At 44.1% G+C, this 16,183-nt stretch overlaps 1 protein-coding gene across 2 annotated transcripts in view; it reads right to left on the bottom strand.

Annotated features, from left to right (window-relative positions):
* Nucleotides 1-16,183, bottom strand: part of GALNT13 (polypeptide N-acetylgalactosaminyltransferase 13) — a 531,019-nt gene that overhangs the window by 114,155 nt on the left and 400,681 nt on the right. For both annotated transcript variants that reach the window (XM_088462019.1, XM_088462018.1), the window contains exon 8: nt 745-884. In XM_088462019.1, the coding sequence (XP_088318145.1) occupies nt 745-884 (140 nt within the window). The remainder of the gene's footprint in view (nt 1-744; nt 885-16,183) is intronic.

The following is a 16,183-nucleotide window of genomic DNA, read 5'->3' as shown; positions in this document are numbered from 1 at the left end:
CCCACCCTCCCTCTTCACTGTCCACAGCCGAGTGAGAAAATGGCGCCGACGCGGGTACCTTATATAGGATCCAAAACCCGCGAGACTCGGAAGGCGGGATGATGACGTTTTGCCTCGATTTCAGATCCGAGTCAGGCGGGAAAAGTCGAGCCTGACTCGGATCTGCCTCGGATCGGGGGGGCTCGGGGGGGTTCGGATTTCAGAAATCCGAACCCGCTCACCCCTATTATATATATATATATATATATATACACACACACACGTACACACTTGAAACAGTGGAAGGTTAAGAGGGGAAAAAAATATTTCTCCATAAACAAGACAATACAGCATAAGTATAGCAACTGAATACTTATCTAACTACCATATTATAAAGTGTCTGAGTAGAAATTAGCAGTGATAGTCTGTAGATATATATATATATTCATTTTGAAGTCTGTTTACAGTTTCCAAATTTAAATTCTTCAGTAAATTATACATTAAGGTCCAGATATCAAGGATATCCGTGCTTGAGCACAGGTGACTTAATTAGTACCTCGGTCAATTTGATTTAACCATCTGGACTCAAGCATGAATATCCTTAAAATCTGGACTGTAATGGCGGAGATTGGAAACCTCTGAATTATACCATAATTCTCTCAATCTGTCAGGTGCAAAATTTTGCTACAATTCAAGAGGTAAGTAAACCAAATCTGCAAATAGCTAACAACAAACAAACAAGATAAGGTGTAAAATAAATCATACCTCACCAAGTGAATAATAACGCCTGGGAATTTGGGAATCTGGATATACCATTTCTAGGTACCAAGAAAATGGATGACACTTCAGTTTTTCTCTGAGACCTTTCCTCTCCGATACATCACCGTAATCAACCTTGACAACTCCTGGAACATTAGAAGACAAAAACTTGTCACAGAACGAACTTGTGATGGTAAATCATGTCTTGCCGCCAAAAAATTGACAGCTACCTCAAGTTTGAATGAAGCAGAAGGCTAATAGATTGTATACAGATGAGGAAATACTTATAATCAGAAACCTGAATTTACAATACAGTGTGATATGACGTTCATCGTCATAACAGTGCGGCAACTGCTGAAATTCTCAGTTTTATCACTGGCCCTTTGTAATTGTACGAAATGGATTGATTTGTGCAAAATTTCATTGCAACTTTAATCATCTTTAATAATCAGTGAAAGTGAGTTATTCTGCTATCCTATGCACACAATTAAATCTTCGGGATAATTACTAAATGGAAGAAAATTTGCAGTATGGAGTGGCAAAGAGTCACAGTAACAACCTTGACACAAAAAACACATCAGAGTTGACCGCAAGTTGGTTCTTATTGTTCCTGCATTGTGTGCATGGAACTTAGGGCCTGATTCAGAGCCGCTCGCTCTTTGCGAGCGCTCGCTCTGAATCAGGGCGGGGATTTTTTTTTTCGGCCTCCAGGCCACTCGCTAAGCTGTGGGTGACCACCCACAGCTTTTGCGAGCGGCCTGGCGATGGTCGCGATTACATCGGGCTTGCGAGGAGACCCTGTGGCAGGGTCTCAGCTCTCGCAAGCCCGAGTGGACTTCCTGCTCTAAGAGAGCAGAAAGTCCACTATTGACATCACGAGTGATGTCAGTAGGGCCGCCCACAAATGCCAGGCATTCCTAAGGGAACGTCTGCGTTTGTGCAACAACCGCCTACAAAATGGGGCGAGCTGTCAATCAACATCGACAGCCGCCCCGTCTTGTATCGAGACCCATTGCGACGGAGCTGCTGTCTCAGTACGGGTCTCGCGCATGCGCACGACGGAGGCAGCGCATGCACAGTCAGGGACCATCGACTCGCGAGCGCTTTCAACGGTGTGTGAGTACCGTGGGCTTCTTTATTATTTTTTTTACAGTGGGGGTACGGGTACTTGTAGTGCCACGAGTGCCAAAGGGCAGGCACCCTGGCATCTGTAGTTCCACTGTGTAAAACAATAGTACATATTTATATTTCACTTTATTACCCCTGCACCCACCAGCCAAGGATGCAGGGAAGAGCCCCGGGCTTCAGCCTAAGCCTGTGATGCTTGTGAGAGTAGAAACCCCTTTATTTGGGGGGGTTCCCACCTCCCGTGAGATCCCCAGCCTGAGCTAACTAACTTGGGGTGTAAATGGTTTGGCCAGGGAGAGCCGGTGAAAGGGTCCACTGGCTGTGGCATTATAACCAGCCTAGGTTTGAGTCCGATGCTGTTTTTAAAAATAAAAACCACGCCATTTTTTCCACCTATTTTTAAAACCAGGGCTGACTCAGGGAGCACAGTGCTGGTTCCTTTAAATACGAGGGAACCCTACACATTTTTTCCCTCATATTTTTAGAACCAGGACTGGCTCAGGAGCCCGGGGCTGGTTATGCTTTGGGGTAGGGACCATATGTCATTTTTTTTTAATTAACCCCTTATTTAGTTTTCCCACACACAAGCAGCCTGCACATATCCCACTGATATGTGCAGGCTTCATGTTCAGGTCAGTTTGGCTGCAGTCAGACTTAGGGAACTTGGGGATAAACTCGATCATATACACCATCGAAAAAATGATTCAGCAAATCACGATTCTTGATAAATTTGAGAGTTTCAGAAGGCAAAAGTCTCCTGATTTTCAGCAATGCTGTGAAAGTTTAAACTCGGACCAGACACAATTCTTAGTAAATTTACCCCATTGCTACCGAGACGACATGGCAAATTAATTTATTTTGGTAGCAGATCGAGTAGGAGTAGGAGAGTGGACAAGTTGTTAGTATCTGACCAACCAGAATATAGAGATCTTAGCGATATGCCACCAGATGTGGACAGAGGAGCCATCTGCAGGGTGCAAACCTCTCCAACACCTTGATGAGTTGCTTGAAGACAATATATGCCATGTAGTGGGACCAGGCACTACTGATAAAGAAGTAGGTAGGCATTTTCTGTTATTTTGATGCAGATGGATCAAATTTCATCCCAGTCCTCATTGGCAAAGCTTTCTCCCAAATCCATGCCAGAGTGTTAGCTGTTGTGTCAAGCCCTAAACCTAACCCTCCCCCTCCGCGGCTGTCCGCGCTCAGTGCCCAGCATCACCTCGATCGTGGTGCCGGGCGCCGGTCTCCCGGCGTCGGTAAAATGACAGGCGTCTACATTTAGACGCCTGTCATTTAACCCTCGCCGGGATAAAGCAGTTGGGAAGCCGCCTTCGGGATTACGTCCGCCGGCTTCCCGACTGCATACCCCTGCACACACCTCCACCTGCTGCTTCTGCTTCATTCCTACTAAATTACCTGTTTCTCCCTGAATCTTGAGGTGAAAGAGACTGAGCTATGGCAGGGTGGTTGAGAATACACACTACCACCACCCCCATCAATCAGAGGTTACATATGTAATAACGTCACCACCAGGCAAGTAAAATGAGAGGTGAACAGAAAATAAAAGAAGATCAGAAGGCAGAGTAGGCCTGTCGTGGGTTAAACCACTAGGTCATGGGTGGATTGTGAGGTCACATGGGTTAAGGTTAGCCAGTTGGGTTGTTTAGGGGTGGGGTTAGTGTTTAGGTATTTAAGGTTGGGTTACATTGTTATTAGCATTCTTTGTGACAAATTTGCCCTCCTTCCCACCCTTTAGTTTAGGTTTGAATGGTTGTTGGCCATTTACTGTTTGCCAGAAAGAATGGCAGATCATTTAGCTTGGGTGCATTGATTTGTTTTGGGTGCACTCATCTTGAGCGAAGTCTGAACTACCCCACCAGTGGCAGCACTACAGCTTTCCAGGTGATTTATGTTGCAAGATTGAGGGGCCTATTCATTAACACATAAAATTCTCTGGAGGTAATTAGGTTTAGAATTCGCATGGAGTTCTACCTAATTATCGGAGAAAGTCATCATTCCCCATAAATATCTATTCCGAAAAGCTGTCATTTTTGCGATGACAGCTTTTCAAAAAGTAGATACTTTACCCTGCCTGCTCTAACTTACCGAAGCTGTAATCAGTGCTGTGCATGCGCTGTTACATCCATAAAAGCAGCACATGCACAGCACAACCTACAGCTGCGGAATTCTGTCCCTCCAACCCCCCTCCATCCACCTCCCCCCTGTCCTCCGCTTACCTTGCCGCTGCAGCCGCCTCCTGCTCCGTCTACTTTGCTGACACTGTGTTCTGCTGGCAGAGCACAGTAAAGTTTAGAAAAATTGAAAAAAAACTTTCTTTTTTTTTTTCTAAACTTTACTGTGTTCTGGCAGGAGAGCACAGTGTCAGCACAGCAGATGGAGCCTGAGAAGCGACCAGAGTGACAGAGGGAGCCGGCAGAGGACCTGCCCAGCTGACAGCAGTTAAGCGTAACCTGCTATACGCCACCTGACAGTGGCGTATAGTAACACCATCAAATTCCTGAAAAAACATAATTTTAGGAATTTGATGAATAGCATAATTTTCATATCCCCATACTACTGTATGGGGAGTGTGGAAATTAACGCAGTTGGACTTAACCAGGAGATATCAGTGATATCTCCTGTATTAAGTGTCTTCATGAATACTAAAATAATGGTAATTAAGGAAAATGTCCTTACAAAACGTTATTTTAGTGTTGATGAATAGGCCCCTGAGTTGGATACTCATTTGTGTTGAAAGCATCCATAGGGCGGACTTCACCCACAATGCATGGTTGTGTGTTTGTGTTGGGGCATTGCTTGGCTGCAGTGATTATTGGCTGTCCTTTCTTGTCACCATACAATCTTTAATATGTTGATCTTTTCAATAAATAGCTAAACTTTTTTAATGCCATTTCCTATCTCTGCGTTAATTTATTTAAGGTTTCAGCTTATGTGACTTACACACAAGACACACATTAGCCCTTAGCAGGTTTAGAGAAGCAATTAGATTGGAGAGACCAAGAACAGTGCAAGTAGAAAATCAGAGAAGGACCAGAGAGAGTGAGATATAGTTGGCAGACAGGTGAGTAGCTACACCACAAAGACTTTGATAGAGTTTATGCAAATAAAGTTTTATTGCTCTATTTAATAAACAGTGAGAAGCCGTATCGCCATGTATTTACATATGCTCGTTTGTGAGAAGGATTTGTTAATGCAAATAACACTGAAATAGAGTCAGCTATGTAATGACTTGCTTTACTAGGCTTATTTACTGTGATGCACTGACTTCAGAAGAGCTTGTATAGTACATTACCCCTCCTATTGTTCAAGCAGTGATAGCCCCTTCCTCTATCAAGCAGAGGAAAGCTAAGCTATACTCTTCAATGGGGGAACAGCGAAGAGGCTTCATTGGATCCCCTCTGTGATGTTATTGCTTACAATTTGTAGACACTCCCTTACTTAATCTGAAAGCTTGAATCTTTAGTGACAGTCTCTAGGACCAGGGTGTATAGTTGGGCAATGGCTGAAAAAAAGAAGCACTCCAGTTATTGTTCATGCTCCATTGTTCTCCTACAACACGAGCAAAACACCCTCCAGGTCAAGTCAATTGTCTGAATGCCTCGCCGCCAAAGACGCTCCAGAGATATAGCTAGCAGGCTTTCTGCATTGCTATGATATGCAGCGATACAGAACGCCCCCACTCAACCAATAAAGATAAGTCTAACTTAGAATTTACAGCACTGAATGTTCTGTAATGACATGTCAAACTCATCATACAGATAAAAACACATTTTCCCTATTTCTGTCCTTATTCTGGCAGTAAATATGTCAACTTATTTTTAACATTGCAAATACAAACTTGGGGAAATTAATTTTGCATACCTCTCAACCATTTCTGTCAGTTAATTAAAATTTAATTTTCTCTCCAGTATGTACAGTTTTATTAAACCATTGACAAGGAAAGTTGAACGAAAATTACTTTCAGTCCCACATGCCCCAACATAGAAACCCTTAGCAACTACATCATCTTGCAGGCAGTCTACTATAAACACGATTAAAGCTCAGCAGGAGGTCAGATTCACCGCCAGAGTTCTAATCAATGTGAAAAATCTTTCTCTTAAAATAACCTTGTTACTATTAATTATCATCATGTCTAAGCAAGACCATCTTTCAGGAGATGGGAAAAATATAATCAGGGAAAATCTGATATATGTATTTATTTATTAACAGTTTCTTATATAGCTCAACATATTCCATTGCGTTTCACAATTGGAAACATTTATAGAATAAAACTGGGTAATAACAGACAGACATAGAGGTCAGAGGGCCCTGCTTGTAAGCTTACAATCTATAGGGAAATAGACATTGATAGACAAGGATAGCTGCTATATATTGCATTTTGGTCCAGACAGATTGTAGAGTTTCTTGGTGGGTTGTATGATCCAGTCACACAGGAATGTTGGCCAAAGGTAAGGAGAATGTGAAAGAAAGACTATAGGGTAAATTTACTAAAGTGAGAGTTTTTAGAAGTGAGTTTTAGAAGAAATGTTGCCCATAGCAACCTATCAGATTCTAGCTATTATCTTCTATAAGGTGCTAGTTAAATGTTAAGTAGAATCTGATTGGTTGCTATGGGCAACATCTCTTCTAAAACTCGTTTCTAAAAACTCTCACTTTAGTAAATTTACCCCTATGTATCAACCAATCACGAAATGTGTAGGCATGACATACCAATATTATTACCACCTGCATATTAAAACTAAAATATAAGTTGTGTTACATAGATCAACTAACAACATTTCCAAACACATACATTTGCCATGCATAGGTTATGGTTCTCTGTTGTCAGTCATTTTATGCAAACTGTTGGGAAAAGGTGGCTGGCTGTAGTATCCTCCAATGGGAATACTGAACAAGTCTGATGTGTGTAAGGAAAACATCTGCCCCTATCACAACACACCGCTCAACGTTTAGACATGTGAAACTCCACCCACTTCATGGGCATTTTGGACAGAGCTCCACCCACTGTCATGTATACTCTGCCCCGTTTCACAGTCTGTAAGTGGGGAAATTAACTCTATATCCCAAATATGTTCAGTTTTGATAAGCTCCGGAAACATTTAAATATACTATTGCTCAAAGTTGTTCTTTATAAGCCAAACTATATTTTATATCTAGTGTTTTTTTTTTTTTTAATATGTAAGATAAATTTAGTATCCAATACAAATGGTATTTTCCCAAACGTTGCTTGATATACAGATTATATAATACAGAGCTAAGTTACTTCTCTCATCTTCCTATTTTTAGAAATTTGAATCATAAATATGGAATTTAATGTGTGATATAATTATGCACCTACAATGTTTATGCCAATATCCTTAGTCCAGATCTGGATGTAACAGAACTATATAATTCTCCTCCATTTCATCTATATTGACTTTAAAATTTGTTCAACATTTAAATTATATATATATATATATATATATATATATATATATATATATATATATATATATATATATATATATATTATTTATAACTGGTGTTTCTATTCAACTGCCATTAGGTTACACAAGAGGTGCTCCTCTATCTTGTCAATCAGAGAATCAGAGTTTGAGTGGCAGCATTCAAAAGGGCAGGGCCAGGAACCCAAATGCCAGCTTCAGCTGTCAGTAATGAAGTGTAGATGTAACACTTTGCTTTTTAACGGAGGTGCTGTAGAAAGATAGGATAGTACTGAAAAAACTGATTTTACTTTCTTGGTTCATACCAAGGATTTTAAAATTTGGAGTTCTAAATTTAAGTTCTAAATCATCGTCATGTTTTGGTTTTGGCAAAACCACCCTTCTCATTGCTTTGGTTTTCATTTTGGTTTGGATTTTTTTTAATTGAAATGAAAGAAAGGACTGCTAAAATCATGTAATGTGGACCTGTTTTTGTTCCAACAGTATTATTAACATTAATTACATTCATTTCCTGTCAATTTTGACCAGATCTCAGCTCGTAATATTGTTTCACCAATATTGTCCAAAGGCTCCAGTGAGACCAAAATTGGCCAAAGGCTGCTGTGAGCTGGCCGGCTAAACTAAGAAACAGAGCAGCGGCACAACACATGGTAGTTTAAAAGAATAGAGCACATCTATGAAAACTAGTAGCACAGCATTGGCAGCCAGAATGGCAATTTAATAAACTATACAACCATATAGAATGTTTTGATTAATCAAGAACTAATAAACTAAAAGTAAAAGCCTAATATAGCATTTATAACTATAAGGCAAAGTAAATCTGAAACATGGAACAAGTTATTAAAAACAAGCTTCCACATATGAGTTTTCAAATGCAAAACTGAGTCCAAACAGCAAATCACAGGCCTCAGGCCAATACAGGCGATTCAAGCCAAAGTAACAGCCTAGCAGAAAAGATAATAATAACAAACTTCTCCAACCAGTAGATCAACTGCCTCAGGCCAGTACAGGTAAATGGAGATGGAGTACCAGGCTAGTAGTCTTTACACCAATACAGAAAGGTGGGCAAAGCCCATAATGAAAAGTTAAGCACGATGGAATTGTCCTTGGGCCATCCCATCCACCCATATGTTGTATATTAAAAAGTACACAGTTTAACAAACCAAGCACTTCACTGACTGCCAAATTACCAATGGGCTTAAGACTAACACTGTTAGCCTAACAGTGTTAATCATCCTTTTCATCAGCTCCATCACTGTTAATATCATCATCACACAATATTAGCTCATCACCTCTGGAATCCACCATTACAGTCTCTGTTTGTAATTGGCGGAAAAATAATTCCTGAAAGGATTTGTAATTCATTTGAACATTTTTTGGAAGTAGCCTCCTACACTGTTTGCTCACAAGGTTCCCGACTGTGCTAAACACTCTTTCTGAGTATACACTGGAGTGTGGGCAGCTTAAGTACACCATAGCTAGTGTGTACAAGGGGCTCCAAATTGCCTTTTTTTTTACTCTCAGTATTCCTAGGAACTGTGGGCCTGATTCCAAGATGGCCACTTTTTCACAGCAGCTGAGATGCTCCTGTTCTTTTACTGAATGATTCATGATGATCTTTTTTTGAACATTGACCCAATTTTTGGTTTATACAGTTTTATTGTCTATTCCTAATAAGTTTCTATGTTGCAACTTGTATCTGGCTATTGGGATACAATTTGTCAGGAGTCTGATCAACTCCACCTGTACCTAGATACGTTTGTATTACCCGTTACATGTTTCACTTAGTTATTTTTAATTGGTGACAGATTAGGTGTCTCCTATATTTATTTATGTGCATGTGTATGTATTCATGTGCAGGGGCGTAGGGAGGGTGGTTCCAGTGGAGCGCAAGCTCCAGGCGCCAAAGGTGTCCGGAGACGCCACCCGCTGTGTACCCGGCAGCTGTCTAGGCAGACAGCCTGCTGGGCAGAGGTGGACTGGGCCAGGGGCAGGGTGCCATGTGCCCCCCGGGCCGCAGCGCCATGCGGGCCGCGGGCAGTCTGTCTCTGTGACACAGCTGCACCGCGCGTATAGCACTAACCGGACGGAGTTCGGTCAGCACTACACAATGACTGACAAACACACAGCCGTTGGCGCCGGCAGCAGTGTGTTTGTTTTAATTAGCAGCCAATGAGAGTCTGTCAGACTCTCATTGACTGCTGCTGTGCCCACTGCCGGAGCCGGTCCATCTTCCGGCTCCTGCAGTGGGTATTGGGAGAGACGCCATGACGTCTCTCCCATAATGCAGAGCGGGCCGGCCTGGGAGGACAGACAGAGGAGAGGATGGCGGCATCGGGAGCGGGGATTCAGGTAAGTGTTTTGTTTTTTTATTATGTGTGTCTACTGGGGGGGGACCACTTCTTGCGGCCCTACAAGGTGGGAGACCACTACTGGGGGCCCTACAAAGGGGGAGACCACTACTGGGGGCCCTACACGGTGGGGGACTACTACTAGGGGCACTACAAGAGGGGGAACTACAACTGGGGGGACTGCTACTTGGGGCACTACAAGGGGGGGACTACTACTGGGGGCATTACAAGGTGGAGACCACTACTGGGGGCCGTACAAGGGGGGAGACCACTACTGCATGCACTACAAGGGGGGGACCACTACTGGGGGAAATTCAAGGGGGAGACTAATACTGGGGGCACTACAAGGGGGTACTACTACAAGGGGAGGGGACTACTACTAGGGGCACTGCATAGGGGGGAGGGGACTACCACTGGGGGCACTGCATAAGGGGGAGGGGACTACCACTGGGGGCACTGCATCAGGGGACCACTACTGGGGGCTCTATAAAAAGGGCAATACTGGGGGTACTGCATAGGGGGGGACTACAACTGGGGCCACTATTTAATGGGCACTGAATAAGGGTCACCACTATTGGGGGGACTGCATGACTGCTACTGGGGGCACTATATGGGGCACTGCATAGGGGGTACCACTACTGGGGGCACTGCATAGTGGGTACCACTACTGGGGTCACTATATAAGGGACTTACTACTGGGGGCACAAGGGGCACTGCACAGGGTCGACCACTACTGGGGGCACTGTACAAGGGGCACTGCATAGGGGGGATCACTACTGGGGGCACTAAGTAGTGCCCCTTATGCAGAGCCCCCAGTAATGTCCATAGTAGTGGCCCTTATGTTGTGCCCACAGTAATGCCCCTAGTAGTGCCCCTTATGCAGTGTCCCCAGTAGTGCCCCTTATGCAGAGCCCCTAGTAGTGCATCTTTGCTGTGCCCCCAGTAATGCCCCTAGTAGTGCCCCTTATGCTGTGCCCCCTCCCAGTATTGAACTGGCTCCACTCACCTGTGCAGTACTTACCTTTCTTCATGATGGCCACTGGGCACCGCTCCAGTCCATGTCGTCATCACTCCCTCCATCCCGTGTAGACGCTGTTGCTGACTGGATCTAATTAGATCCAGAGCGGCAGGCGCAGGCTCCTCTCATCGCGAGAGACACGGGTGACGCTGCATCACTGGAAATGCTGGCCTCTGAAGCGATCAGAAGTTTCTTTAGTCTCTGATCGCTTCAGAGACCAGCGTTGCCAGTTTTAAATAAAGTAAACACTGCCCGATCGGAGCTGAGCTCAGATCGTGGCAGGGGTGTGGACTGCATATTATATATATTTGAGCCCACACTGTTGGGTTGCATAACATGTCTATTCAGAACTCATGCGGCCCGCGGGCCGCAAGTTTGACATGCCTGGTCTATATAGACTAGAGCATATAAAGGTTTAATCTAACCTAATCTAATATGCTTTTTACTAAATATGTCCAGTAGATGGAGCTGTTTCCCCATTCTTGTTAACACTTTGTAATGCTTACAGCACACAAGTGAAAATCTAATTTCTTTATTTCTCTCTGCTGTCAGTCAATTCCTTTCCTTAGTTAGATTTAGGGATTTCTTTTTTCTTTACTATAGATTTTCCATTCCTTTGGAACCAGACTTGAATACAAGAATTACTTGTGCTAGGCTAAGCTGGACAAGTGCCAGGGATGTGTATTCCCGCTACAGGTAAAGCACACAGAAATGACAGAGAGAGGAATGGTGAGAACAATTGCTGGAGAAAGCATCTCCTCCCAGCTTTGTGGCTGGATTACTGGCTGTTGGTAATGTTATCAATGACCTTCTTACTGTCTACAGTTTATTTAGTTGCCAAAATAATGGCATTTGTCCTAAATGCAATGCCAGCAGGAATAGAGCTTAGATTGTCTTATGTCCTATAAGAGAAGTGGAATCTCTGTGGTAATGGTCCCAGCACTTGAATACAAGACTCCAGATTAGAGATGATTGCTGATGTGATGAAATTCTGAGCACATTACGGGACTGATTCATAGTCATACGCTAAAGCGCACATTTATTGGCGGCGGCTTGTCTGTAGGTTTATGCAAATGGCCTAAAAACTTCATCCCTTGTGTTATTCCGTGTGGCCTAATGTCCAAGGACTGAGACGCCCACTTTTGGCGTCCCTGCACGCTGTAATACAAATGAATGTGTTCTTACACACCACCATCGGGACTTGCAGCAGCCTACGGCAGGTGCAGTTTCGATCTCACCATGGCCTCCTATGCTTGTCATTGACATGTCTGCGACACTCCCATAATACGTCCACTGAATGGCCCCTTTTTGTGTGTGCACTACTAGCCACTGCCCAGGAGTGCCGATAACATTCCTGACATCTTTCTGACATCGTCTGAATTGATCTCACCAGCACCTTTGTGCGTGCACAGTGTAACGCATGCACCGTAGGGGTTTGCAGAAATGTTTGCGCATGGGCAGTTACAAAATATCATAAGAGTATAGGTATCCAGCGCTCTTGGTCTTATCTAAAGATCGTCCCTAGCTGCTCCACTTGTAGAGGTATCCCAACCTCTAATTAATTACAATGAGTAGAGATAGATAGTAGTGGTGCGCTTTGGGGCAATCTTAATGTGTGCTGACTAAGGAATGTGACCATATATTTATGAAAAACCTATATGTTCCTAATGTGCCAATTGGACAAAAAAACTCCCGACTGTGAATCTGTAGTTTGGGTGTTCTTAAATGTCCAATGTCCACAGTCTCATTAATTTCTTGTGTGTAAGGAGTCGTGTTGATGGTCCCGAGGGTTTTATTAGTCTTAATGGGTTAACCCCGTATTGTCTGTAGGATGGGTGTTCTTTATGGTGTTACTTGACTGTAATACACACCTCCTTGCTCTCCTCTTCACTTCAAATACAACACATGGGCATGGTATCAGGGACTTGGCGAACACTATGTTGCAGGTAGGTAAGGAAAACTGTTACTTACCCCATGCGGTGTGCAGATCCTGCTGGTTCTCCTGGTCCCGGTGCTTGTACAGGCAGTGAGAAAGGTCTGGTGATGAGTGTGTGGCAAGGTGGTGCTGCGGTGTCATAAATGGAATATACTCCAACTGTATGATAATGTGCTTTTATTGCTGCAATACACTGATCATTATGACTCAACAGAGTCTGGGTGTTAAAACAACATTATATTTCAGGATATAGATAGTCTATAAAAAAAAGTTCCAAATTGTGTTACTAGCACATATACGCGCTCATTCTGAGTCGGTCGGGAGCGCTGAGCGCTCACAACCGACTCGATGTTGCCCCATAGCGCATGCGCGAGAACCGGCTAACGACGGGCGCTCCGTCATTAAAGGTCTTGTAGCAGACGGGGCGAGCTGTTGATGTTGCCGTTTGGGGGCGGACACACTGACATCATTGCTGATGTCAGTGGGGAACTTCCTGCTCGAACAGAGCAGTAAGCTCCCTGGGGCTTACGAGTGCCCAGACTCTACCCTAGGGTCTGGTCGTAAGCCCCGATGGTTGCAATGGTCTTGACCATCGCGACCATCACCCATGTCGGTTGTTAGAGCTGTGGGTGTTAACCCACAGCTTAACGGTCAACAAGGAGGCGGCTGTTCAGGATGTAAGCGGCCGCCCTGATTCAGAGTGACCGCTTGCATCTAACGACTGCCTCTGAATGAGGCCCATAGTCTCCTGCTGGTTCCTATCACTGAGGGGGCGTGGCCCAACGCGTTTCATCCAGTAGCTGGACTTTGTCAAGGGAGTTACAAAATATCGCTCAACTACATGAACATCTGCATCGCGTGCAGCTCTGAATCAGGCTGCAAGTTTGGCAGCAGAACAGACCATTTTGTGAGAGGGCAAAATCCCTGTGATACAGAGGCAACAACTTTATCTCTGTGCTATCACAGCTCCTGCTTTGCCATTTATCGGTGTGAAACAGGAAGCGGTAGCACCAGAATATAGTAATCTGATAGATGCCGGAGTGAGGGAGCAAAAATTCACCCCTCCGACAATCCCAGCATCTCCTGTGCTAATGTGATACATAATGGTTCCTGCTTGGCCCCGCTGGACGTGCGCGTCATTAGAGAAAACACGCGAGATGTCCTTTGGCATGGACGGCACATGCAAAGTGATGGGAGGGACATGTAAGTAACCATAGCGCCATCAGACGGCACTATATTTACTAAAGTGCTGGATTTTAGAAGTGGAGATGTTGCCCGTAACAACCAATCAGATGCTAGCTATTATCTTCTAGAAGGTGCTAGATAAATGTTAAGTACAATCTGATTGGTTGCTATGGGCAACATCTCCACTTCTAACAATCCGTACTTTAGTAAATATACCCCTAGGTGTTATTAAACAAGCGATGAAAAACTCAGCTTTTTGGCACTTACTAAATCTCTGATTTCTCCACAGATTGTTTTTTTAATCAATTTTGGAGATGCGGTAACAACCCCTCTTTTACGCAGAAAAAATCAAATAAAGGAAGTTATTACAGCATGACACATTTGCTCCACAGACTTTAGGTTTCACCTCGCTGTTCCTCGTGGTGCCATTCTGCATTGTATTGTAAATTCATATTTTGTGTAACTTTCAGTCTATGAATAGACCTTGGACGACAACAGTACATTTATTCCGCTGTGTGCAGTGTTTGGTGTAGGACTAAAAACACTTACCAGTAAGCCAATTTTTACAGGCAAAAACAGAACGAGGTGAATATTTTGAAGAACAGTTATGAAAACTTTGCTCAACTCTACCCCAGATTATGGCTAGATGGAATAGCAAGGCTTGTAGAAGAGATGTGTCTCGTTTCCAAAGGGCACAAGGCTGTAGGGAGGGCAGTGTGGCCAGTGCCATCGCCCATGGCACAATAAGGGCAGCACAGCTGCAGCCCATAATGCTCTGAGTATTGCCAGCCTGCAACAAAGTGTCGGACTGGGCGTCTATGACCATGGATATTACGCGAATGGTGGTGCGCCCGGCTGTCCCTGGCTCCCCTCCTCTGGTGTGTGTCAACAACACTACTATTGACACTCAGGGCCCTATTTATAAATAGTATTTTTACTAATAAAATGTGAAAAGTGGTGTTTTCACACCCTTCTAACATTATTTTAGTAACACATAAATGTATTAATGGGTAATTGGAGCAGTTTTCATGAAAAACTACTCCAGTCCTTTAATTCACATAGTGTATTTTTAAACTTACCTGAATCCAGGGACCGGTGATCGGTGCTCCAGTGAGGTCCTCTTGGGCTCCAGTCAGCTGGTCTCTGGGCTCCCGAACTGTGACCCTGACCAGCTACTCTATGCCGGCATCTTATCAGGTTGCTGCCTAGGATCGGCCGGCTTCCCCTGACCTCCAGAGCGGTCAGACGTCAGGTGCGGTGGTGAGTGACGTGCTGAGGATTATTCCTGGGGTCTGCTAGGACATCCATGTGTTGCTCCATGATTAGATTCTTGTGGTTACTGTCTTGGTTGCAGCCATGACAGTCTACATCACCTGATTAACCTTCACCCAACGGTAGCATGGTTTGCTGTCAGCTGACACCATCCTCCAATGGATCGCTACCTAAAGGCATTTAGCCGAGCTCTGGACATGAGGAAGTTGCATGATTAACTTCACTACTTCAAGTGACTACTTGCTGTTGCAGCGTTCCAGGCTCTACATTTCACTCTTCTAGTGAAGTACCCCAGCGACATTCACCAGTGTGTGTGTTTGCGCAGTGCATCATCTAAGCACTGATTCTCAGTATCCTACTCCAGTCCTACATCTGAATCACTAGCTTGTGTACTCAGTACGTCACCTGAGTACTGACTCCTAGGGGTAAATTTACTAAGAATCGAGTTTGGGTGAGTTTGCAAAATAATGCGAGTGCCTGTTTTTCAAATTCGCAAATTTACTAAGACCAAACAGGTGTGAGTTTAGAAGTGAGTTTTCTCTTCTCACTGTTAAAAATCATGTGAGTTTGCAAACTCGACTAAACTCACCATCGGCCAAACTAGGAAGTACTCTCCGTAGCATCCAGGGTCTTTGCAAAACCAAAAAACAACTTACCCGAACCAATCCAAACAAGTGTAAGTATATGCTGTTGTATATACTTACACTATGCGAACTGACAGATGATCGAAATCACCTGTTTTTTTAACACGGCCTGCTGGCCAAGCAGCGGTCGCTTTACATGTACGGCCGCTCATTGGCTGGGACCCACATGGGCAAAGACCCGGCTGCTATGGAGAGCAGCACCAGGATGGAGGTGAGTATACAATCTTTTTTGCAGGCCATTTCCCACAGACTCTACATTGGAGAAGAGGACAGAAACATCCGGTAGAAGGTAAGTATGTGTGATATATGGATGTGTGCAATAAATCTTTACTATTCACGGTGTGTGTGTTATGTCTTTTTTTAACTATTTTAAAGTGGGGGTACGGGTACCGCCGCCTGCTGGCACTTGTAGTTCCACAAGTGCCAAAGAGCAGGCATGCTGG

This window comes from Taudactylus pleione, unplaced genomic scaffold (genome assembly GCF_031769625.1).
Source record: "Taudactylus pleione unplaced genomic scaffold, aTauple2 ptg001137l, whole genome shotgun sequence".
NCBI lineage: Eukaryota > Metazoa > Chordata > Amphibia > Anura > Myobatrachidae > Taudactylus > Taudactylus pleione.
This window is presented reverse-complemented; position numbering and strand designations above follow the sequence as displayed.